Source organism: Populus trichocarpa, chromosome 4 (assembly GCF_000002775.5).
Source record: "Populus trichocarpa isolate Nisqually-1 chromosome 4, P.trichocarpa_v4.1, whole genome shotgun sequence".
Classification (NCBI taxonomy): Eukaryota; Viridiplantae; Streptophyta; class Magnoliopsida; order Malpighiales; family Salicaceae; genus Populus; species Populus trichocarpa.
Genome location: NC_037288.2, coordinates 8,970,696 through 8,998,144, shown reverse-complemented (window position 1 = coordinate 8,998,144; position 27,449 = coordinate 8,970,696). Strand labels below are relative to the sequence as shown.

The 27,449-nt window shown below is 33.3% G+C and overlaps 1 protein-coding gene across 3 annotated transcripts; it reads left to right on the top strand.

Annotated features, from left to right (window-relative positions):
- The first annotated feature begins 366 nt into the window (after positions 1-366).
- On the top strand, positions 367-7,182 carry LOC7494543 (uncharacterized). 3 transcript variants are annotated; one of them, XM_052452317.1, is made up of 8 exons: positions 367-1,294; positions 3,597-3,881; positions 4,239-4,364; positions 4,519-4,599; positions 5,043-5,108; positions 5,195-5,260; positions 5,357-5,482; positions 6,745-7,182. In XM_052452317.1, exons 1-5 carry the CDS (start codon positions 487-489, stop codon positions 5,069-5,071), a joined length of 1,329 nt encoding a protein of 442 aa, XP_052308277.1. In that variant the 5' UTR covers positions 367-486; the 3' UTR covers positions 5,072-5,108; positions 5,195-5,260; positions 5,357-5,482; positions 6,745-7,182. The 3 variants fall into 3 exon arrangements, with proteins under 3 accessions (XP_052308277.1, XP_002305950.3, XP_052308276.1); XM_002305914.4 differs by lacking the exon at positions 5,195-5,260; XM_052452316.1 differs by having other exon boundaries at positions 5,043-5,260.
- The last annotated feature ends 20,267 nt before the right edge of the window (positions 7,183-27,449 follow it).

Sequence of the window (27,449 nt, the reverse complement as noted above, 5' to 3'; positions counted from 1 at the left end):
AGTCTTGTAGCGTTTTTGTAACGTGTTTGAAATGTGTTCAATAAAAGTTTATTTATTTTTATTTAAAAATATTTTTTGTATTTTTAATTATTTTTATGTGTTAATATAAAAAATAAAAAATAAAATTTAAAAAATAAAAAATATTAATTTAGTATATTTTTAAATAAAACACATTTTAAAAATAACCTTCAGAAAAAAAACACCGAAATATCATTAATCCATTTACAAATCATGAATTGCAAATTATTATCTTTAATTATAGACCGGTACAATCTACATCATCAATTAAATAATCAATTAATTAATCCAACTAGTCCTGTACAATCTACATCATCAATTAAATAATCAATTAATTAACCTTTGGATCTCCATTCTCCCATCAACAAACTCAGTAATCATCCCAAATTCCCATCCACAACAAAATCACAAACACAGAAGCCAAAACCCTCAATGCCCTGACAAGAAGTTCAAAGGTTTTTTCTACTCATGGTACTTGTACAATCCTCCAAACTCTCTCTTCCCCCTTCCGTTTCAGCTACAAAATCCCTTCTTTTTGAACCAAACTCTCTTTCTTTAGCCTTAATGCACACTGATTCCTCACTTTCCCTCTTTCCTTCCCTTCCCTTCCCTTCCCTTCCCTCTCTCCCTCCAAAACCCCAAACCCTAGTTCCCTCCCCTTCCTCTTCCTCTTCTTTCCTTCTCATCCACCAAGACCCTATCCCTAAAGTCCTCTTTCTTGTTGCTGGCCCATATAAAGGCGGGTCTCAGATTCTCTTAAGGTTCCATGTTTTACAAAATGACAGCTTTTTTTATAAACCCCAAGTTGTTTGCAATCAAAAGGGTCTTGCTTTTGATTCAAAACTTGGTGTTTTGCTGGATATAAATCATGGGGTTTCAATAAAGATTGTTGGGTCTATTAATTTTTTTGTGCTGCACTCAGTTTCTAGCAAGAAAGTTTGGGTCTTTGCGGTGAAAATTATTGATGATGGTGATGGTGAGATGCTGAAATTGATGAGGTGTGCGGTGATTGAGTGTAGTGTGCCTGTTTGGTCAATAAGTGTTTCTTCTGGAGTCTTGATTTTAGGGGAGGATAATGGGGTCAGGGTTTTTAATTTGAGGCAGCTGGTGAAATGGAAAGTTAAGAAAGTCAAGGGTTTTGATTCGAATGGGAAGTTGGATCGTAAAGGATTGAAATCGTCAAATGGTGACGGGGAGGATAATGGGGTCAGTTCAAGTTCCGGGAATGCTTGCAATGGTGCGTTGGATGGGAAGACTGATAAACATTGTGTTTCTGGTAAGTGTGCAAGTACAATGTGTTGCTTTTGAGCTTTGTTGATGTTCATTATGTGCTGAAAAAAGTTGATTTTTTTTTGCTAGTTAGTGTTGGAGTAATGTAAATAAATGTGATTGTTTAGCTTTGTGGTATATAGAACTTAGCAGTTGAGACTTTTGCAATGTGAATTCTGTAGTGCTGTTATTCTTGTTACATGTATTTAAACTCTGTCTGTTTTACTTTAGAAGATCCCTTTCAAAGTTGGAGCATAGTTTCTTCTGTTTATCCTGGACTTTGTATGTGTTCATGAAGGCGGTCTATTGTCCTGCCGGAAGTTTTGTTCTTCTAAATTGGGAATGTTCCATTAGTTTAGGATCCAGTGGTTTGTGAATGCGATAAGTATAATTTGATCACAGATTCATGGACTGTTGTTTTGATATGGGCGCAAGATTTCCAACAGAATTGCTCATATTGTGTCATACGTCTAGGTGGTACAATTTTAAATCCAAATGTTTTTTCCGAGGCAAAGCTCCATTTGGCAGTTTATTAATGGGCCTTCCTTTTTTAATGAGAGATGAAATTTACCGGGGAAGAGGCCTCCTCTGAATAGAAACAAAATTTGTAATACCAGAGATTAAAAGGAATTGGATCTGAGTATCTTGAACATAAAATTTACTGGTAATTAGTATTGAACCTATGCAGCTAATTTAAGTGCTTGATGAATCAATTGTCTTATTAAGTTATGAATTAAAATTACGATGTCTTCTCCTTTCTATTGTCAACATGTTTATTAACCTTGTCATTTGTAGCTTTCATCAACATTGAAGGTCAAATACCCTTTGCTATGTTTAGGTCTTCAGAAAGAGCCCCTCTTCAGCATCATTTGTTTAAACAAATAGAATGTTGTTGTCATGAAGTCATGATTTCTTTCAATATCATGTTAGCCTTGGTTAATTGGAGGGCAGTGAGCATGTTGGCCTAGGTTAATTGGAAAGGCAGTCAGCAAATTTAGCTTGATTTGGATTTTCATATCTTGTTTGAAAAAAAACAATCAGTGACACCCTTTAATTGGCTTTGTTGAGAGAATAAAGATACTTTTTTCCCTCTTATTTTAGATTTAGAATTAAGTTGCCAGCTTCTGCATGTCCTCTCACATTTTTTTTCCCTGAAAAGAAAAGAAAATTGCAAGGTGGATGCCAATTCTAGGATTTTGTGGGAGTAAAATCATTTAGAGGGGAAAGCGAATGGATAACAAATAAGTTAATGATTCAATTCTCCAATGAGGCAGCGGTTTTTAATATTTGTGTTTGAACTTGTCAGTTTTTCTCTTGATGTAGAATGGGAAGAGGAGGAGGGAGAGAACAGAAGAAAGAGGAGAATGGTGTTGAGGAATGAATAGAAAGGGGATAAATGTAGAAGAACGTGGGGGAGAGCAGCAGGAGTTGATTTTCAGATTTTAAACGTATTCTGTCAAAGAGTCTTTCTAAAACATAATATGTGTGCTTCTTATAAGGCATGAACAAAATCTCTAATAGATCCAAAGCAAAATAGGAATAAGAATATCCTAGACAAAAAAAATAAAAAAATAAAATCCTATTTAAAGCAAAAAGTCATAAAAGAACTCTTAATTAACACTGAAAAGCTTATTAGCCTAAGCATCCATGACTCGTGAGCTGTTTTTGTTGGACAGGAGGTAAGAATATCCTAGATAATAAAATTCCTAATAAATGCTAAAAGAATTCATGACAGAATTCTTTAATTAATACTAGAAATCTTATTAACGTAAACATTAACCATACTCCATTTTTTGTTTTTGTTGAACTTTGATATTCAATTGTATTTATGGATTTATTGAATCACCTTGGTGAACAAGCGTTCTTTGTGGATTGGTAACTTCTTACCTTTGTACTCCTATTTATCCCATCATTATGGTTTTCATTATCTGTACATTTGCAATTTGCTCTGACAGATTGTTTTTAGGAATTTCTGTTTGACCAGGAAATGGATGAACTCATATTAAGCGAGGTGCTGTCCTATGGTTAGATTCATAAGGATGCCTCTAGATGGTAAATCACTGTTATGAGTATAACGCCTTTGATTAGGGGCTCTCTTCTTCTTCTTCCTCTTCTTTTTTTTTTTTGGTCTTTGGCAAGTAATGGTTGCTGAATCTTTTCTTTGATTTTTGATATTTGTTTAGGAGATTAATTGTGGCGCTTGTGGAATCTAACTTAGCTATTTCTACATAGAACTGGAAGTTGTTTCTAAATACTGCCCTTTGTTTTTTGTTGTTGGTTCATGATGCTGATTATCATTTAACTTACAGTAAAACAGAGATCTGTAAGATGCAGCCAAGACTCTGGTGAAGGGGGTGCTTGTTTTGTGGCATTTAAGAGGGAGGCGACTGAGGGCATGAAACCTACAACTTTGAAGGCAGTTTCTATACAGGCATTACCTCCCAAGAAATTTGTGATTTTGGACTCTATAGGAGATTTACATATCTTGTGCCTGTCTGCCCCTGTTGTTGGACCAAATGTCATGGCTCACATGAGGCAGTTGCCCCATAGTATGAAAGTGCAAAAGCTGGCTGTTTTTCCAGATTTTTCCTCGAGTATCCAATTCTAACTCTTCTTGTTTCCTTTTTGTTTTCTCCATAAAATTTGATGTTGTTTGCATGTCCAACTATGTGATCAAAGTGTTCATAGGGTCTTCCAGAAAGGTGATCCAAGGATAATTTATTACATGTTGAACCAATAATTATAGGAATTGGAAACTCATGTGTTGATAAGGGGAAACTAACTTATGTCTGGGTAGTAATGATATCGTACTAGGTAAGATAAAATGGAAACAAAGCTTCATAATGAGTTTGGTAAAAGGATTCCATTTCGATGAGCAGAATAAATTTTGATTTTGCCTATATCTATCTAACTATCTTCTTCAACTGAATGATCCTGCCATTGCTTAGCAGAAATGCAAACTTTTTGGGTATCAGATGGGCTCCATTCCGTGCACACGATAACTCTATCCAACATGGATGCTGCTGTCAATACAAACAATGGAGATGTGACCCAGGAAAAGTTAATTCGGATCACAGGTTTCTTTAATCCTCTTTATATTGGCTTTGTTTTTCAAATTAAAACTTCACATGCCTTGTCTTTTTATTAATATTTGGACTCACCTTGGCTAGCAGCTGTTCTCAAATGCTGACCCTGAATTTATCTAAAATATTACTGTTTTATATCTGCTAGTTATTCAAGCAATTCTTTCTGCTGAAAAGATACAAGATCTTATACCTTTGGGTGCGAATGGTATTTTGATTCTTGGACAAGGTAACTTTTGTCTTTCGTCAGTCAGTTATTTTGCCCAACTACCACACTAGAAGAACATAATAGACATTCACTTTAAGTTATATATTTTGCTCCAATAAAAAAACAGGGAGACATAAGAAATGACAATATATCATTGTCATTTTTTGTTGTTTGTTGTCAAATGATTGGTGGTTTTAAACAAAGTCTACTATTTATTGTTCTCTTTGATGGTAAGTTAGAGTCTTTTAAAAAGTAAGAATCGCCAAACAAGATTTATGATTTCTTCCTGTACAATTGTTATTTTCCATTTCACCATTTATCCAAGGTTTAAATTTCACATTAGTGTAAGCAGTTAAGAAAAAATAAAGGTTTTTGGAAATAGTTGAACTGTACCTTTTTTCTTCACTTGCTTTCCAAATTCAAGTAACTGAATGGAATTTAATGTTTTTCTTTTTCTTGAGCAGGAAATATATATTCATACACAATTCCCTGAAGTTGCTTGGCACTTGGAACTTATCTATCTTTTGGTGGTGAGGATCTTATTGCGTTTCTTCTTATATCATAAATCTTGCTTTATTTCTTTATCCTCTAACCATCGAAGTGGAATGCTGTGTAGGAAATCTATGCTCCATATTTGTCACAGTTATAGTGGTTTCCTTTCCTGGATCAATGTTCTTAAACAGTGATTATTATTATTATTATTATTATTATCTAGTTAACTTATAATGTAGTCAATCTTGCCACGGGGATCTGACTGATTGTATTTCCTGAATTTCAGTTGACTACCATGCATTCTCTCTGATTACCAAGGTTTTTCTTGTCCTTGTGTTGCTGAAGTCGTGAGCTGTAGTTGTTTCTTGTGTATATTGGTGCACAAGAACTCAAAGACATTGAGCTCGTGAAGGTATGTAACGTTAGATGTTTTTCATTGCAATATAACTTCTTTGCCAAGCTTTATGGATACAAATTGAAAATAAAACTATCAGAGAAAGTTTCCTGCTAAATTATCTCAGGCTGGAAGATTTTGGACAAAAAATTTCTTCCGAATTCAAAATTTGTTGAGAAGCCATCACAGAACTTTTGTACATTTAGTTCTATAGCATCTCGGAATGTCACATCTGTGCATGCCTTCTTACAAATGAATGGGATCAGTTTTCGTTTTGTACAAAAAGCATAACTAGTCACTATTAGCCACTGCAAAACCCTGTTAGAAAAGTATACTTAAGCTTTGTACTTCATAGTAACTGTAATTCAGTTTTTGTTTTTTTTCACTAGCTATGTCGATATGCTATAAACTTCTGAGATTCTTGCTGGGAATTTTTTTTTTTGGGGGAGGGGGGGCTTGTTTGTCTTTTATGTTTGGACTCTAGCATATGCTTAATATGGCAATTAGCACGAAAGAGGTCTTACCTGTCTTCCTAAGAAGGTTAAGTTTTTTTAGTGAAACATTAGTTACATAGAATGAGGGGTTTAGATGTTTGAATGGGAAAAATCATTACAGAAACTAACCAGATTACTTATCAGGTTAATATCGTGGAGAATCTCCATGTGTAGACAAAAAAAATTGCTGAAATTTCTCAATTGTTCAGTGTTGAGGAAGATATTGACTTGGGTTTACAAAGATGTGCTATTCTTCATCCTTAGAGAATGGTAGAGAGAGCTGTGGTATTAGCAACAGTTATGTCAGCTGAGGTTGTTATTTAAAATTGATTTACATAAATGTTGCATGCTTTGTGTGTTCTGTTTTTGGAAGAATTCTTTTTCATACTAAGGCAACTGAAGTTGACACAATTAGAGAATCTTAATGGATGAAGGTGCATGGAGCCTCTAGTTAACCCCTACTTTCACTCATGGTTGATGAGTGTGTTATAGGCCAGACTCATAGAGAGTCATCCATTTATGAGTTTTTTGTTTTCCAAGGCTACAAGGGTGATTGTAGCATCTTGCTGTGGTCATTGACCCAGAGCAAGTGCATATTATGGTAAGACTAAGTATGAAATGGTTCACTTTTTGAGTCCATTGAGCTTGATTCAGCTGGTCTACGGAGTAGAGCGGGATTGTCCTATTCTCAACTCTGTTGTTGGATATTTCATTTTTCCCATTTTGTCTGCATCTCATGATTGACTTCATTCAGTTTATTTATGTCTTATTTCATGGTGAAAACAGAACCAACTTGTCTTGGATCTTGAAAATGGACTCTTTCAGCAACTGAAAACCACATCTGCTGCACAGCCAGCTGAAACCTCTTAGCTGCAGATACAATGGTTTAGTTTGCGCCTGCTGTGGAGTTTGGTTCATGTCTTATGCTGTTGAGCTGAAGACCGAACGAACTGAGAATGCCATGAAGATGTGAAACAGCTTGGCTTGTTATCATGTTGCAAGATAGAACTCACTTTTATGACTTTAGTATCAACATTTATATGGGGTGGGTTCCCGTAGAGGCTTGTGGCTCAATTTGTGCTTGTGATTTCATTTTTCCTGATTATGTGTGAAATGATTCTGTGGTTGTTTTATTTGGATAAACCTTACATTCGATGAACATTCTCTTGTAATATTTGGTAGTCACAGCAGTCATCAATATGTTCCAAGAGGTTTTCCCTTTCAGATCAAGAAGAGATCACTAGAGAAGCAATATGATCAAGTAGTTGCAGGTCATTTTCCACCCCTTTACTAGAAAAAAAATGCTGCATTTTCTGCAACGAAGTGACGGTGAATCTGACTGCAGAACTAATATTTAGAATACAGTAGTTTATTGATTCAGTAGTGTTGCGAGGCATCTGAATAACTGCCCTAGAGTATGCATGTTTCTTGCTCAGTGCCAAAAACTGGTTAAAAGACCTGAATATTGCTTCCATATGGGTTTGTGCTATGGGATGTAATTAACTTGCCTTAACCTTCTGGTTTAACGGGTGGTGTTAGAGCATCTTCAACGCAGGAGGCAAAAGGAAAGCCAAAACAAAAAAATTGTCCTTTTAGCTTTTATCTCCTCTTTTAGCAGTTCCAACGGGAAAGCTATTTCAATAGCCAAAATCCCGAAATGCTATTTTTACACGTCTCTGAAAAAAGCAAAAAGCAAAAAGCATGGAGGATGTACAAATACCCATCGGCCAACGACTCTTTCATCTACAGTTGCCCTTTGCTTCCCCTTTTAAAACGAAACAACAAGCCTGCAAACCTCAAAGCCAGCAATTGTCCTTCGAATCAATTATTTGACTCAATCAGGCCATAGCTTCTCGATTTGTTTTCTCTGCTCGTCAATTATTGCTTGCCTTTTCAATTGGCCTGCTTCAGTTATTTTAGTTCACCTTGACATTTCTCAAAATGGGTGTTTTTTTTTTTTTTTTTTTTTTTTTTTTTTATTTTTATAATTATGATCCATTTGATGATTTTTTGCTAGACTTTATTTTTGTAAAGGAATTGGTTGCTTTCTCTTGTTGGTAATCAGTCTGTGAATTTGAGTGTTAGTTTTGGTGATTTTTAGTTTGATTTGAAGCTTGTATTGTAAGTGATATTGCAACAAAAAACAAGAACTCGAGGCCACTGCTGCTACTCCTAGTGTTGTGGCTAGGCTAATGGGTTTTGAAAAATTGAAAGAGAAAAGAAGAGGAAAATATAAAAGGAAGGAAAACAGTAGAGAAAGTGGTAGAATTAGAGAAGAGGGGAAGTGAAGAGAAAATCAACAAGATGGTCTTGAGAGTTATAAACGAGGGCAGAGTTGAGTCACAAAATATTAGAAGATCATAAGCCTGCTCAAGAAGTGAAGCTCTTATAACTCGTGTAAGAATTTCTGAATTTTACTTCAGTTGGGAAAAACTTTGCTAGATTTTGTCCTGTTGACGTAGTAGAGAAACTTCATGTTCCACGGGCATGGATCTAACTATAGTGCTCAACAACTCAACTAAAGTGTTGTGTTGCCTTTTGTTTTTTTGTGCGCAGGAGGGGAAGCCTTTGTCCTAAACCAGACCACAATCAACAGTTTATATAAACGTTGACTAGCCAGCCCATTCACTACTCATTTTAGATTAACGACGACCCACACAGATCCCGGGTTAGTATGTCATTAATGAAATGCGAATCTTCTGAACTTTGCATGCTGTAGTCTCTAATAGAATGCTTTAAATTGTTGGAGTTTGATTCACTAGAACTTTATGCTTTTATAAGTTACTGGGGCGAGATGAGCACCTGTTTACTTGATTTTTTTTCATTAATCATAATTTCATTGATTAACCTGAAAGGCAAAAACCTTTTGACATTCCTAGCAGTGAAATTTAACCAATACCAAGTTTAGAACAGAGAATCTCGGGCCGCCTGCGCATTCCAGGCTCTTACAAGAGTGTTTTGAATGGCCATATGTTCCAGCACTGTCAATGGAGACAAATCCAGGATTTGTCCGTCTTTGGGATAATGGCTCAGCGGAACTATAACGCGGGGGTTATGACAGAGGTCAAAACAAGTTGTATTTTCAAAGAATTGATTGTGAGCTTCTTGAGGACTAAAGCATGAGATTAAATCTGAGTCTCACTCATCTTTCCTTTCTTTCTAATACCAGGCTTACAATCGTCCATTGATCGAATAACAGTGACTATGACCTCAAGAAATATACTTGGGTCACGACAATAATCAGTATACATCTTGTGCCATGTTATTGAACATTTAGCCTATTTCCAGTGCATATAGTCAATGCTATATGTGACCGCAATACAAAATCTTTTCACTTAGTAGCTAATTTGAGAAAAATCCATAAAAACGTATCTCAAATCACCTATAATGGCATCTTTCATACTACCCCAAATGAGATCAAGGTAGCTGCAGTCTCTTTTTACTCCAACCTGTTCAGTAAGCCTTGCTCTAAGAGGGCTAAGTTGGGTCTTGCTGATTATAAGAAGCTTAGTTTAGAGAGGGCCAATTGGCTAGAACGGGAAGTATCAATGGAAGAAGTTATAGAAGCAGTTTGGGACTGCGATGTTACAAAATCTCCAGGACCAGAGGGTTTTAATTTCAAATTCTACAGGAAGGCTTGGAGCTTGATCTGTCATGATATTATGGATTTAGTGCTAAGTTTTTCAGAATAGAGAAGCTTCCAAAGGGTGTAAACCTGGCCTATGTAACATTGATTCCAAAGACTGAGGTATCAAAAGGATTCTCCGACTACAGATCGGTTAGCATGGTTTATGGGATATACAAAATAGTGGTGAAGGTGCTCTCCAATAGGCTAAAGCACGACATCTAAGACCTCATTAGTGATAGCCAAACAACATTCATAGCAGGTAGACAGATCACTAATGGGTTTATGATAGCAAATGAAGTAGTTCATGGATAACAGAGGAGTGGGAAACCAGGAATGATGTTCAAAGTAGATTTTCACAAAGCTTTTGATAGTCTTGTGGGATCACCTTGATTAAGTGATGGGATACATGAGATTTGGTAACAAATGGAGAAGACTTATTTATGAGTGCCTTTCTACTTCACAGCTCTCAGTCCTTGTTAATGGCTCTCCTACTAGAGAGTTTCGTGTTGGTCGTGGTATTCGACAGGGTGACCCTTTGTCACCTTTTTCATTCAACATAACAGTGAAAGGCCTTTTAGTGTTGTTTCATCTGGCATCAACTAGTAGTATGGCTTAGTTCTGAAAGTAAGGCTAGGTGGAAGGACTTCATTTGTAAAAAGTACCAACCATCTTTCAAATAGGCCTTCCAACCTTCTTCAAACTATCTAGAATTTGGCAAGGAATCATGTCTGTGATCAATCCTGGAGATGATGCTTCTGAGGCCTTGAAAGATGCTCTAGCTATGTCATAGGGAATAGGAAAAATGTTACATTTTGGATTGACACCTCCTTGGGAGACACCCCTTTAAAGGTACAATTGCCTAGACTATATAAGCTATCCATTAAACCAACCACAAAGATTCATGATATGGGTGAATGGACACATGATACCTGGATTTGGAACTTAATTTGGCGAAGGAATTTGAGAGCTTTCGAGTGGGAGGAGCAGATAAATTCCTTACAATTGTAGTTGAATGGTGTCCATGCTAAAACCTGGAATATTGATAGGAAGGGAAAATTTACAGTAAAATCTTGTTGTACCTTGATTGACAGGTTGATATATCAAGGTGACCAGCGTTTCACTTCAAATATTTGGAATGAGTAGCTAGTGGTGGAATGAGTAGCACCGCAAAAAATAAAAGTTTTTTTTTTTTTTTTTTTTATGGATAATAGTACAAAATTGTCCATGTACAAGAGACTTTCTTATCAACCGACACCTTCTTTCATTGGAGCAAGCTTCACGCCCGTTTTGTACATCAGAGATGGAGTCGGCATATCATCTTCTCCTTAAGTGCTACTTTTCTTGAAAACTATGGACAAAGTTCCTTACATGGTGGGGGGTCTAAGACTATGGATCAACTTCTGGTTCAATGGCCAGCATTGACAGATGGTAGATTCTAGAGAAAAGCATGAAACCTCCTTTCATATGAAATTACTTGGGAGTATTTGGTTAAGTAAGAATCACCTAATCTTTAATCAAATATAGCCGAACTGGAAATCATGTTTTATGCTGTATGAGTATAATGCTGTGTACTGTTCTACTCAAAGTAGGGTTCAATTATTAAAAAAAAAAAAAAATTGTTCCTGAACCCGAGATAAATCATCTCAAAACATAAGGGAATATGACAATTCACAAGTCCTATAAAAAGATTTGGCATAAAAGATACGTATGTCTTTAGAAATTAAATGAAGCAAAAGATGGACCAAAATCTACTGGCAACCATAACAACCCATTGCTATCAATGAAACCTACGTAGCATGCACATCAGACAAGAGTAATGGCCATGAATTCCGGCAGGGGACCCTCCTCCTCCTATCATAGGAGGGACCCCTCCTTTTCTCATTCATTTTCAAGAAGATGATGACAACCACAGGGCATGCAGCTTCACATGCTCATGGACATCCTCATGCACAACCACAAAGACATTCTCATGGACACCCTCTCATTCTTTTCTATCCACCCCTCTTTTTCATCCATTAACCCACCATTAAAAGGGATGCAATATATAGTGGTCTCTAGTTATATCAAAACCATATCAACTTGTAAGAGTAAAACATCCATCTACCATGATGAGTTAATCTTATGCACTTGCTTCCATGGAGCTCCTCCACATGGCAAAATCACATTATATGAAAGCTAAAGAAGTCTAAGTTAAGGATTATTATTATTATTATTATTATTTTTTGAAGTCCACCATTTTTTATGTGCTTTTCAATATCATATGGGATCTGGTTGTCCAAATAAGATATTTTAACCTAAAATATCCATTATTATAATAATCTTTGTCGTGAAGTGCACGATGTTGAATTGGCAAGGCTGTCTCCTAGGTTGGAGGATGTTTTGGATTTAATTATAAAATTATGATTTGAAGGAGTCGCCATCTAGTATTATGGTTACTAGGAAACTTATAGTTTGTGAGAGTCTGAGTAAGGAAACTAGTTGTGCAAGGGGAAGATACATCTCCCCCAGTGCACCCTACATAAGTTAAGCTATATTGTTGATTGATTCTTATTCTAAATCATGTTTCTACTTGTTGGTCTTGTCTAAGGTTCAAGGCAGATCTCCTTTTGTAAGGAAGTCTCTATCTTATCGAGTTAATTCCTAACCGTTCTAAAACCTAAATTTTAGTATTGCACTCATTTCCTAGATACAATTAATTCCTAACATTTATTGCTATTAATTCATATACTTTAATATCATAAATATGCATAATATTAATTAAACAAATTAATTTTTATTGTATTTTTGAAAATTTGACCAAATCCTAATGGATAATCATAAACTGGTTATGATATCTATTTTGTACTTTTAAAACTTGATAAAAATGCATTTTTATTTTTTTTTAGAAAATATGCATGACAAACTTTTAGAATTTGGCCGTTTGCAATTAAAACATTTGGTTAATTATATTTTTTTTTATCTTTTTCCTTTTTTTACCATCTATTTAACATAAGATAAAAAAATAATAAATAGAAAATGCAACACACACACATTGTCTTTTTTACTATATTTTATACTCACACACCCCACAATTACATGTTTACAAACCACCAAACTTCAAAATTTAACAATAATTTAAACACACACATTAAACATTTAAAATTTGAAAAATCAATCTTCTAAAGGTTGAAATAATTCAGAGAAGTTGCTGGAAACTAAGGAACTACACTAGAAGATTCTAGAACTGCAAGAACTATAGCGATACGTGGGTATCATGTGCTGCCGCTCGTGAAAGGCCGAAACCTAGTGGATCTAGAGTAGCGTTTACTCCTTTTCATTCCTGTGTTAGCGGTGAATCTCACCATCACCCTCAAGACAAACAAAACAAAAAAATCGCATAAGGATTGATTTTATTTTTCTCTTAGATCTATTTCTCTTTTCCTCTTAGTTTGTTAGTCGAAGGCTAATCCGTGGTGGTCGATGTGGTAGCTGGTAATTGTGAGAAGGCTGTTGGGTTAATGGGTTTAAATATGGTGGCTGATGTTGGTGTTAGTGGAGGCTTTGTTGTTGTTGCTGTGGTTGAGGAGCTGACTAACAATGTGGAGAGAGGAATAAATGGTGTTAGGTTGACGAGTCTGGTACTTGGTTGATGACTAGTGAGGCTGATGAGTTGCTGGTCACAGTTATTGCTGGTGGTGGTTTTGTTGTTGAGGGGAAAAGACAGTCGTTGTGCTTATAGTTACTGGTGGTGGTTTTTTTTTAATCTTTTTTGGCCTCCTTTTCTCTATTTTTTTTTGGTTTGAGATTCCTTCACTATTTATAGGTAATTTGTTTTTTGTCTTCTTCCCCTCAATTGCTTAGTCTTCAAGCAACCTAAATTTACTTTAATCCTTTATTTTTTTATTTTCACTTTTTTCCCCTTATCTATTTATTATATATATTTTTATTGATTTTTCTTATTTTTTTGTATTTTTTTTTGAAAAAGGTAATATCAACATTGACTCGATGAGAAAAATCATTCAATGATTTTAAAAATGGCGCGTTAAAAGTTGAACGCGTTAAAAATGAATTTGTGAATTCTGAATTCTTTTAAGAAGACATTGAAAATGTTAAAAATGACGGAAATATATTAAAAACATATTTTTTTAATTTTGAATTTTTTTAGAAATATAGGGGGTAAAAAATTAGGTTATGGCAACCTTCATGAACATAAAATGGAAAATAAAATAAAATAAAGATCTTTTTTTAGCAAAGTTTGTTCATTTTAGGTAGTGTGGGCATACTTTTGAAAGCTAATAATTATAATTAGTAGGAGTTAATTGTGTCATTAAAATGTTTTCCTAATAAATATGAATTGAATTCGTGTAACCTATGTGATGATGTCCCAAAATACCCAAGTAGCTTAGAAGTATGGCTTATGTGTTGGATAATTGGTTAATCTCTTAATTCTAGCATTCTGATCCATTCTTCCTGGCCAAGGTTAGCTGGTAGCAGGTATCTAAGGCCTGGTAGGCCAAAGTGGCTAGTACTTGCAAAAGGTCATGTTTGATAGATTTAAAGACTATTAGATGCTTAAGTAAGTATCTTTTTAGAGAGAGAAGACAATGATATCTTAGAGAAAAATACTTTGAAAATATGTATGTAGTAAAGAATGAAGATTGTGAACCTGAAGCTTGAAGGATTCATGGGGTATTTACAACCCATGAGTTTTGTCCTTTTAGGAGAGGAGGTGTTAGAGTGTAATTTTGCCCTGATAGTTTTAATGAGGGATAAATATCTCTTACACAAACATTAATGAGGGAAAATATCCCTAACATATGTATTAATAAGAGATAAATATCCCTTACACAATCATTAATACGATGGAAATATATATGGTAGGCCATTGAGAGATTTTTTATACACCTAGGGGTGTAGGGAGAGTAGGATCTAAATTGTAGCTAAACGTATAGGGGTAGAGCTCTTCCCTTAGGTTAAGTATATGAGGGCAAGGCTCTTCTCCTAGATTAAGCCTATGAAAGCTGGGCTCTTCCACCAAGCTGAGCCTATAAGAGCCGGGCTTTTTCTCTAGGCTAAACCTATGACATTGGGCTATTTTCCAAGGTTGAGCCTATGAGGGTTGGGTTCTTCCCCTAGACTAAGCCCATAGAATTGGGCTCTTCCTCAAGGTTGAGCCCATGAGGGATGAGCTCTTCTCTAAGGCTGAGCTCATGAGGGTCAGACTTTTCCTTTAAGCTAAGCTCATGGCATTAGACTCTTCCCTAAAACTGAGCTCATGAGAGCTGGCCTCTTCCCCTAGGTTGAGCTTATAAGAGTTGAGCTTTTCCTCTAGGTTGAGCCCATGGGTGGTTTTGCCCAGGCATGTTGCCTGAGACCAAGAGTTTTGGGCTTTCAGGGTTTTTAGGTCTATTAAATTTGGGTTTATCAATATGCATGTTGTTTTCAAAATGTCCTGCTATAATATGTTGTTCTCAAACTTAGGTTACAACAACCATTAGTAGTGAAATATCATTGGCAAAACCTAACTCTCCTAGCTAAAAGAAAATCTGTAAAATGATTAACAATGTGTACTTATTTTATCCCTCTTGAAGCTACAATCATCTTGGTGTACATCTTGTGTGTGTGTGTGTCTATATATATATATATATATATCATCTTATGAATCATTTAGGATATGACAACCACATTAAGTCATTATGAAATAAAAAAGTGTTTTCATTTTTCAGTGTCTACTTTTATTTCGTATAGTATGGCATAAACTAATGGAAAAACTTTATAATACGAGGCAAAAGAGTAAATTTTAATTTTAAAACCTATTAAGGACTATTATGAGTTTCTTGAAAAACCTTTATCTAATATGTATATTTTCCCCTACTTTTAGCTTTTCTTCTTTAATTTTTAAGAATTTTTTAGATTGTATTGTTTCCTCTTTAGTTAAGTTATTGATCACCAAAATTTAAGTTTCATCTTTTTTAAAAGAGAATGATTTAAATTATAAGTGTTGTCATAAAGAGGACATTTAGATGATGATCTTCGAGAGGATAAAAAGTAGAAGAAAAAGAGTCACCATTAACTATTAAGACAATTAGTAAACTTATTGATTGGTCTTGCAAAGATAATGTTAAGGGTTTGGTTATGTAAAAGAAAGATGACAATCACCTTTCAGTATTCTACCTAAGACAAATTGCATTGCACTTTAGTCAAAATATGCACTTCTGATTCTATTTGTGTTGAATTATATAAACTTGTTGGGTGCTCATGAAAAAAGGATAGCAAGAAGAAGAGGAAGAAAAAGTGGGAAACCCGAGTTAATCTCTTCCAAGTACCCATTATGCATGATATATATATATATATATATATATATATATATATATATATATATATATATATATTAATTCTTTCAAATGATTTTAAAATAGACACTATTGCCTTGTTTGACACATGGACAAATTTGAATTGTATTAAAAAAAGGAATAGTTCCAAAATTATTTATACAAAACACTTTTAAAAACCTTTCTGCAGCAAATAATAGTAAATTAGTTATTGCATATAAAACTCAAGCATCAGTTTTTAATAACAAGATTTATTTAAAAAATTTCTTTATCGTTACTAATGATATTAATTATACTATTATTCTGGGCACTCCTTTTATTGATATGATTACTCCTTATAAAATTGATCATGAAAATATTATTTAAAAAATCAATGGTTCGAAACTTATTTTTATGTTCCTAGAAAAGCCAAAGACTAGGAATTTAAATTTAATTAAAGCATGTTCTATTCATACTCATTATATCAATGCATTGATCCAAGAAAAATAAACTCATCTCATGCATCTCAAAAAGATGTCTTTTTACATAAAACCGAACAACAATTACAAAATTCTATTTTACAAAAAATAATTTTAGAATTTCAAAGCAAGATAGAAAAAAAATAATATGTTCTGATTTACCAAATGCCTTTTGGAAGAGAAAACAACATGTTGTTGATCTTTTTTATGATGATAGTTTTAATGAAAAGCAAATTCCTACTAAAGCAAGGTTTATTCAAATGAATGCTGAATTAGATCAACATTGTCGTCTTGAGATAAAAAAAACCTTAGAGTCTAAAGGCCTTATGCAAAAGTCTAGATCACCTTGGTCGTGTGTAGCTTTTTATGTTAACAAAAATTATGAAATTGAAAGAGGCACACAAAAGCTTGTCATAAATTATAAACCTCTAAACGAAGCTTTAAAATTGATTAGATATCCAATTCCAAATAAAAAAAATTTATTACAAAATATAAATTCTGCACTCATATTTTCAAAGTTTGATATGAAGTCAGGATTTTGATAAATTCAAATTCATCCAAAAGATCGATACAAAACTGCATTTACAGTTCTATTTGGTTAATACGAGTGGAATGTCATTGCTATTCGGACTAAAAAATGCTCCTTCTAAATTTCAAAGAATCATGAATGATATTTTCAATGCATATTCAAAATTATGCATTATATACATTAATGATATTCTTATCTTCTCAAATTCTATAGAACAACATTTCAAACATTTTTTTATATCGCAAATAAAAATGGTTTAGTTGTTTAAGAGGGTGCTTGGCAGTGTGGTAGCGGTTGCTTTACAAATAACTTTTTGTGTCGAAATGCATGCCAATGATTTTTTTTATTTTTTAAAAATTATTTTTGACATCAGCACATCAAAACGATCCAAAACGTACAAACCATATTAAATTTTAGCAAAAAAAAAAAAAAATTAAAATTTTTTGGGAACGCGGTGCTAAAAACAAAAATTTCTCTTTTTCAAACTCGTGTTTGTTTTCTTGGTCATTATATCTCTCAAGGAACTATCACACCTATAGAGAGATCCTTTACTTTTGTTAGAAAATTTCCTGACAAAATCCTAGATAAAACCCAACTACAAAGATTTTTAGGAAGTCTTAATTATGTTCTAGACTTCTATCCTAATATGAGTAGAATAATAAAACCCTTATATGATAAACTAAGAAAGAACCCTGTTCCTTGGTCTGATGGACATACTAGAATCATTCAACAAATTAAAAAACAGGTCCAAAAGATTCCTTGCCTACACATTGCCAATCCCTTAGCTCCCAAAATAGTTGAGATAAATGCCTCTGAGTTGGCGTACAAGGGTATCCTCATACAAGTTTAGGAGAACAAAGAACAAATTCTTCAATTTACTTTTGCACATTGAAATGATTGTCAAAAGAATTACTCTATATAAAACAAAGTTGTCAATTTCGTTTCGGTAAGTGTTTCGTTTTCTCAATTGGAATAGAATGTTTCAGTTTTGGAGTGTTTTGGCATGCCGTTTCGGATAATTCAAATTCAAGATAAATTAATTATAAATTATACAATACAAAAACAATGTCAAACAAATATAATTTCAAAATTTAAAATATTTATAAATAGTCAAGATTAAATAGATCTTTAACTTAAAGTAATTCAACTTAAACAAAATATCAAAATTTTATGAAAGTAAAATGTTTTAACACAAATATTTTAAATATAAAGCTATGTCAATGTTATCAAGGCTAATGGAATCTAAAACATCCCTTGTTTTGCTCAAATTCCTATAAAGTATAAATATGAAAAAAATAACATGAATATAAACCATATATATTAGTGATAAATCTAATTTTAAAAAACTAATATCATTGTTAATGAAAATAGTAATAATAATTTTTAATATTATTATTAATATCATTTTTATTGAAAATAGTATTGAAAAAAAGCTTTTTATATTTGGGTGATTTCATTAATTAAATTGAACCAGGTTCAATTTGATTTAATAGCTTTTCAAGACTGGAACGGAATATGTGGAATGAAACCAGAACATTCTGACCGAAATTTAGCCGAAAAATCCAGAACGGACTGAGATTTGAAATGAGATGAAAATTATTTCGTTTTGTTTTGTTTTTTGAATTGGTATGAAATGTTTTGGCCATTCCGGACGAAGCAAAATGTAATTGACAACTTTGATATAAAAAGGCTTTTCCCAAACTTTAGAGTCAAAATTACATAGATCAGTTCATCTACGAAAGACATCAAAATACTCTCATTTTGTAATTCCCTATAACCTTTTGTATTGCCATCTAAATATCCTGTAAACAGATCCATATTCTTGGATCCAAAACCAAAGAACTTATATCTCCTATACCGGTTTCTATACAATTTAAGTAAGATTCCTTTACATCTTCTTTATATTTATATTTCAAATTCTTCTTGTTATTATGTATTTACATTTCTGCAAAATTAAGTATGCTCTGTGTTTGTTAGAGGATCTTGTCATTCCTAGACCTACCTCTTCATTCACATTAGAAATTTGTTTTATTTTTATTTTATAGTTTTGTTTTGTTTTAAAATCAAGTATATCGGTTGGAAACCTGTAACCAGATCTCGAGATCATTCTCATATGTAACAACGCCATGTACTTGTTTTTATTTTCTATTGATGATTAATATCATTAGTAATGACAAAGAATTTTTTTGAGATAAAACCCGTTATTAAAAACTGATGCTTGAGTTTTATATGCAATAACAAATTTAGTATTATTTGCCGCAGAAAGTTTTTCAGAAGTGTTTTGTAAAAATTGTTTTGAAACTATTTCTTATTTAATACAATTTAAATTTGCACCTGTATCAAACAAGGCAATAATGTCTATTTTCAAATCATTTGAAAAAATTAATGTAATTTTTATTATATATTTTTAAAGGAATCTTACTTAAATTTGTATAGAAGCTAATATAGGAGATATAAGTTCTTTGGTTTTGGATCCAAGAATAAAGATCTGCTTACAAGATATTTAGATAGCAATACAGAGTTTACAAAAGGAGAGTATTTTGATGCATTCTGTAGATGCACTTGTCTATGTAGTTATGCCTCCAAATTTTTAGGAAGAGCCTCTTTTTATAGAGGGGTTTGGGATTGACTTTTTGAAAATTTTATAAAGCAGATGATTTGGTTTTTGAAAAGTTGGAAAAATTGTCTGCTCGTTGTTTGCCATCCTTTACTAGTGAGGGTCAGCTTTTTGAAAAGTTAAAAAAACTACCTATTGTTTTTTGTCATCCTTTGCAAGTGAGGGTCATCTTTTTTAAGAAGTTGAATTGGAATCTGGCTAGTTTAACCAATTGTGTCGAGAAAATGAGTTGGGCTAGCAAGATTTGTGAATGAACTAGAATATTTTTGGCCCTAGAAAAATACTCTTTATTTTTACAATAAGTACATATTATTTTGGTATAGGAGGAGGAATTCCATAACAATCATCTTCATTGTCATCAGCTAGGCTAACAATGGAACCTGATGATGAAGATGAAAAGGATTCATCATTTTTTGATGCTTTATAGGAGTTGTTTCATGATTTTAAATACTCTTCTTCAGATTTAGCTGAGGAAAGAAGAGCAGAAGCATGGGATCTTCGGGCTAGAAATTTGGATTGAGGATTTGGGTCAATAATTAAGGCCTTCTGATATTGTTGAAGTCTGATAAGAGTTATCCCTAAGATATCTCCATAGTATTCCTTCTGATACTTGTACTCATCTAATCTTATTATATAGGATTCCTTAGTTGTAACGTCTGTATATAATACAAAGGCATCTCCTTACATTGGCAAGGAGTTTCACAGTCATATTAAACAATCTGTTAAATACTTTCATGGTATCAGAGCTTGTTTGTAGATTGTAATCATGAAAGATTCATCTTCTTCATGCCCTACTCTTCCGCTCAACACAATGGTGCATTTGCTCACCATTAAACTGACCTTCTCCAATTATCTGTTGTGGAGAAATCAGTTTATTCCCCTGTTAACTGGTCAATAACTCTTCAACTTCTTGGATGGAAGCATCACTGCACCATGTGCTGTGATCACTGATTCTAGTGGAGTCACAAAGCCAAATCCTGAGCACAATTCTTGGCTTCATACAAACTAGATGCTTCTAAATTTGCTATTTTCTTCTCTTACAGAGGAGTCCATGAGTGAGGTACTAGGTTTACGACACTCACATGAGGCTTGGAAAACTCTTGAAGATTCCTTCTCACACAAATCAAAGACTCGTGAATTGCATCTCAAGGATGAACTCCAACTAATGCAACGAGGTTCTCAATCCATTGCTGAGTTCTCACGAGTTTTTAAGGGACTTTATGATCAATTGGCTGCCATTAGTCGTCCTATTGATGACACATATAAAGTCCATTGGTATTTATGAGCAATGGGACCAGACTACAAGATTTTCTCTACCACAATGATCTCACAGTTTTCATTACCCTAATTCTCAGAGATTGTTCCAAAAGCTTTGAGTAATGAGATATTTACCAAGTCTGTTTCCCACTCGCAATCCACTTCTGTTTATTATACATAATAGACATCATGCAAGTCAGAACCAAAAAGAGGCAAGCCACGGTTTCCCACATCTTCTGCATACTCTGGCAATATTAAATCACCATCCAACACTGCTGTTTATTGTCAATTGTGTGACAAAGGGGGCCACTTAGCCAAACGCTGCTGGAATTTCTTGAAACTTAAAAAGAAACAGTCCACTAACATAGCTGAAGCCTTTTCTGTATGCACTGTCCAAGACTTCAATAATCATGAGTGGTTTCTTGATTCTGGTGCCACCTCTCACATCACAAATAACCCAGACAATTTGGATGTGTCCACTGTATATGCCGGCAATGAACGTGTCTTGGTTGGTAATGGACAATCTCTTCCCATTTCTCACAAAGGTTCCGTATCTAATATTATTCCTCATAGCTCCCTTGTTTTGTCTAATGTTCTTGTTGTTCCTGCTATTACAAAAAATCTTATTTCTATTAGTCAACTCACAAAAAACTTAACTGTCGTGTTATCTTTGATTCTTTTGGTTTTGATATATAGGATCAAGCTATCAGAATGGTACTGGGGGTCGGTCAATGTGAAAATGGTTTATATGTTCTTGATCAGCACCATTGTGCTCTTGCTTCAATTTTCTCTTCCAATAAGCCACGAGCCATAGTTCGTCTATGGCATGCACGACTAAGTCATCCACATTTTTGTCTTGCTGCCTCTCTTTCTAGAATAGGATCTATTTCTTGTAGTGACAAATTGATACAACCAGATTATTCTCATTGCAATGGTTGTCAGCTTGGTAAAAGCCATTGGTTACCCTTTTCTCTTAATAATAAACGTTGTGACACTCCTTTTAATCGTTTACATTGTGATTTATATGGTCCATCACCAATTTCTAATGTTAATGGTTATCGTTATTACATTGTTTTTATCAATGACTGTACTCGAATTAGTTGGATGTTTCCTTTGAAACATAAATTTGATTTTTTTGATACATTCATCAATTTCCAAAATTACATTACAATATAATTTTTGGCAAAAGTAAAATAATTTCAATGTGATGGTGGGACTGAATTTATAAATACCAAATTTTGAAATCATCTACAATCTTCTGGTATTGTTCTTCGTCTAACATGTGCATACACTCCTAGTCAAAATGGCATTGTCAAACGCAAACATCATCATGTCACGGAAACAAGTCTCACTCTTATGTTTCATGCTCGTCTACCAGTATCCTTTTGGGTTGAGGCATTCTCTATAGCCGTATTTCTTATTAACCGACTCCCTTTATCGTATCTTTATGGTATGACTCCTTATGAACTATTATTTGGTAATAAACCTGATTACTCCATGCTTCGTACCTTTAGGTGTCTTTGTTTTCCTTAGCTATAATGTCTGTATATAATACAAAGGCATCTCCTCACATTGGCAAGGAGTTTCACAGCCATATTAAACAATCTGTCAAACACTTTCAAAGCCATTCAGTTACAATAGGTTTTGAACTTTTACTTTATATTGCTAAGGAGTCCCACCATTGTACTTTATGTCTTCTGATGAGGAGAGATACCCATGCTGGTAATTATAATCAAAATACCAAGAACAAACCCAATGGACAAAGAATTTAGAACAGAACATGAGGATTGGTGGGAATTTCTTCTCATTTTCTAAAGGTTTAAAATTCTATTTGAATAAATGTAGTCATTTTCAACTAAAAGGTGGGGTTTTATTACTTCGTAAATACAACCAAACTAATCCCACCATTAAAGGAACCAGTTTGGTAGGTTTGAAGTTTTGATGGAATTATTGAAATAGAATAGACAAGAGTGGTTACCTTTACTATTTTAAAGAAAATAAACATTGAATCAGGCTTGTTAATAATCCTAGTATGAATAAGAACGGGCAGTAGAATCACCAAGTTTGACATGGTAGCTGAGTGAAAATTGGATTGTTTGGTGAATTGTTTCCAATGAGAAGGATGAAGGATATTTTGGATAGTGTATATGGAGTAGGCATATTGAGAATGATTTTGTTGTAGTTTGAAATATTTGAATTTAGTAGATCATGTTATTTCAAGTATTGTCATATAATAAGATTGAGATTTGGATAAGTCCCATGATTTGAAATACTAATTTGGAGGGAAGATTTTTGTGGTTGCAATAGAAGGATCAGGATGGAAAAAAAATTCATTTTCTATGTTTAAAATATTTTGATAATTTGGTTTTTCAATATAATCAGATCCTTTTTTTTTTGAAATTTTTTGAGATAGTTTAAATGAAAAATTTGAATTAAAAGGAAGTAGGGATTTTTAAGAGGAAGATCCTGCTTTGATTTTGGAAATTGGTTTTGAGGATTTACCTGCATGAGAAGATCTCTCTTCCTGGGAGGACTTGTGGTTAATAGCTTGTAAAGCCAGAAGTAATTCTAGTGAATTGGATAGAGATTCTACCCAATGTTGTATTTGGGAAGAGCACTCTTTTTCTTCTTCTTTGATAACTACTTCATACCATGATTTGATTGGTTTTGTAGAGGAAATTGTTGATGCAAATAATTTTGAAGGATTTTGAGATTTTAAAGACTCAGACTTTGTTTGTGGGAATTTGCCTTTGTCTCTGGATTTAGATTTGGAAGGCATCAGAACCTGTTTTGGAGGAATTTTTTAGTTAAGAAATCATGAATAAAATTTGTTTCTCCTTTTATATATTCTATATCAAAATAAAAAAAAAATACTTAATATAGCTTTGTCAACGAGAAAAAATATGTTTTGAATCAATATTTTGAACTTCTTTTTGTAAAACTTTTTTAGTAGATTTGCTATCAATACGTAAAAGTAATTTTTGATTTAGTAAATCACTTTGAAATTTCATAATGCGTAATATAATAGAAAGAATTTCCTTTTTAATAGTAGAGTAATTATTTTGACAATCATTCCAATGTACTGAAGTAAATTGAAGAATTTGTTCTTTGTTCTCTTGAACTTGTTTGAGGGTACCCCCGTACCCCAACTGAGATGCATCTGTCTCAACTATTTTGGAAGCTATGAGATTGACAATATGTAGGTAAGGAATCTCTTTGATCTACTTTTTAATTTGTCGAATGATTCTAGTATACACACACAAACAAATAATAATACCACATAATTCAAAAAATAATAACAAATCTTGAATAAAAGAATATAATAAAAAATATTGTTTTTTTATTATAAATATTCAAATATTTTTATTTTCTTTTTCAAATAAAAAACTTAAAACAAAGAAAATTTGTTTGTGCAAGGCGGTAGGCAACTCAACAGACCAAGGACGCAAGTACTTGATAAATTATGATCTGAGTATTCTTGAACTAGCAAATCCAAACAAACATGTCATGTCAAAAGAAACAATAAAGTAAATAACAACAATAACAAAAAAAATAAAAATCATATTCTATTTATTTATCCATGATAAGATTTCTTAATAGCCCACGAGATTGGATAAACAAATAAATAATGCTTGAAAAACTCATTTTAGAGAAAACAACGGTCTCAAAACTCGATATTGCAAATATGAAAATTAAACACATAAGCAAAACAAGCTTAAAGGCAAGTAAGGTTCTAATTTTTAGATTGTATAAATGGTTTTACATTAAAGTTACCGGCCTTGTTAGTGCATAATGAAACGCCAAACAATATCATCATCAACCAGCCATCTCTCAAGCTCCACGTACACACATATGCAATACACAAAGCACCAAAAAAAATATTCGTATTGAACATAGAATAAAATCAAACTAATAAAAAAACAATATTGTTTAGAAACAAACTACGAAGCGATCAAACAAAGATGTGCCCAAAACACACAAGAAATAATTTGGAGATCACCATGAAACAAGGTAGGGTTGATTTTGAAATAAAATAAAATAAAATAAAGAAAGAATAAATGAAATCATATTATAACAATTTAAATTTGTCTCTCTAGTACTTGTACATCAAAATAAAATAAGAAAAAAAATGCACCAATTGAAAGTTATTTGTAAAATATGCATGACATATGTTAAAAGTTTAGAAAATTATTTTTAGGAATTACTTTAAACAAGTAAAAGCAAATCAATGACAATTTAAGAAATTAAATTAAAAAATAACTTGCTTGAAACAAGCGTAAATAATTTAATAACTAAATTTGAAGGTCATTTTAAAACTTTGTTTGAAACAAATAGTACTAAGTTAAAAATGACTTAAGAACAATTTAGAAATATGTTTGGAAACAAGCAATGATAACTCAACAATGAATTGAAAAATTATATGAGAACTCTGCTGCTAAAAACAAGATGAACCAAGTCATCAACAACCATAAAAAAAAAAGGTTTAGAACTTTATTTAAAAATAACCAAGAACAATTCAATATCAAATTTAAAAATTACATGAAGACTTTAGTAGAAATACAAATATGACTAGGTTAGCAACGATCCTAGAAATAGTTTAGAACTCTACTTGAAAACAAGCATGAATAATTCAAAATAAAAAAAACAAAAATTATTTAAAAAATCTACTCAACAACAATCAAGACCGGGTTAGCAATGATAATAAAAACAATTAAAAACTCTGCTAGAAAATAAATATTAAAAATTCAATAATAAATTAAAAAATTATTGAAAAATTGTATTTGAAAACAAACAAGACTAGGTCAATAATGACGATGAAAATAGTTTATAATTAATTTTACTTGAAAACAAACCATTTAGCAATGAATTTAAAAATTATTTTAAAAAATTCATACTCAATGTGAAGAATCAAATCAACAATGATTTGAAAAATTATTTAATAAAAAATCAAATTAACAATGATTTGAGAAACCATTTTAAGGACCCTCAACAAAAATCATGTTAACAAATAATCAACATATTAAGCATGAGAACAATAACATATTAACAAATACAAATCCATTCTTGGATTAAAACCAACCCAACAAATTTTAAAACCTTCCTCTCAATTCTTTCACAGAATAATTAACCACCAATCTCATATTCTCCTGACAAGTTCTCCAACAACATCATACCCTTGAGATATCACACAATGGCGAGCCCAATACTATAAATATTCATAAAAATCATGCAAACGTTCATAAATTAAATGCTTAAAATATGTAATTAAGTCAAGCAAAAGAAGAAAATACTCAGGAAAACTTGAGAAATATCAAGAATATCCCTTGGCACGTGGCTACAACATGTCACTATTTTTTTATTTATTAACATGGATGTCTGGTCAACTTATATTCATCTCAACTAATCTCATGAGCCCTGAAGTTAACGATTATGTAAGCCTCCAATGACTTTGAGGAAACTTGAACTCATGATCATTAGGGAGCAAATCAAGACCTGATCAGTTGAGCTACCTCTCATGGTTACACCACTGCTTTTCTTACCATCGGTGATTGCTCCGACGACTTCCTCAATGCGTGTCTAGCATATCATGCATGTAGCTCACAATCTCATCAACCCAACACGAAGAGTTGTGCAACACACGATCAACTGGTAAGGGAGATCTAGGCTTAGGACCTTCATGATTCTTATACCTTAAGGAGCCAAAATGCTACCGTGATTGGCTTTAAGCCTGTTGTAGTTCACTTGTGGATAGAGAATTGGATGGCATTCTTGTGGGTGAGAAGAGAAGGAGGAGTTATCACCAGTGTCGAAAATTCCAACGAGAAAAAGCCTTGAGTCGATGATAATTTTTTGACGAGAAATGAACCCGCTATGGTTAGGGAAAGTGAGGGAGAGGTTAGTGATGTTCAACCATGGTGGGTGGAGGTGCAATAACACCAGATCCCATCAATAACCCACTTGGCATGTGGCTACAACACACTGCCACTTTACTCACCACCAGCTCGCGACTGCTCCGATGACTCCTTCGATGCGTGTCTAGCAAGTCATGTAGCTCATGATCCCAATAACCCACTTCTAAAGGCCAAGCATTACATGATCAACTGATGAGGGAGATCTAGGCTTAGGATCTTTGAGATTAATTCTTCTCCCTTAACGAGCTAAAACACTGTTATAGTAGACTTTAAGGCTTCCGCAGGTCACTGGTGGCTAGAGAATGAACTAGCGTAATCATGGTGAGAAGAGAAGGAGGAGCTAACGCCAAAGTTGAAAAACCCAGTGAGAAAAAGCATTGAGTCAAGTTTTTCTAACAATTTTTCGATGAGAAACCAGCCCTTCGTGGCTAGGGAAGGTTAAAGAGAGGTTGGTGATGGATGTTCAACTACGATGGGTGGAGGTGCAATAACGCTTAATTCCATCACGGCGGTGCGGAGAGAAAGAAATTAAAGAGCTTTTTTTTTTTTTTTTAAGTATGATCCCTTGTCCTTTTCGATCTTGTTATATATATAAACAAGTAGATAAAAATCTATTATATTTTTACCTAGTGAAAAGCTTAACATATATATTTTTGAACAAGATATCTTCAAGTTAAAAAATGCTATTATTTGATTAAAATATATATAATTTTTTATTTAATTGTTAAATCAAGTTTAAATTTTTTCAGAAAATTTAATAGACCTAGTTTTATATACAC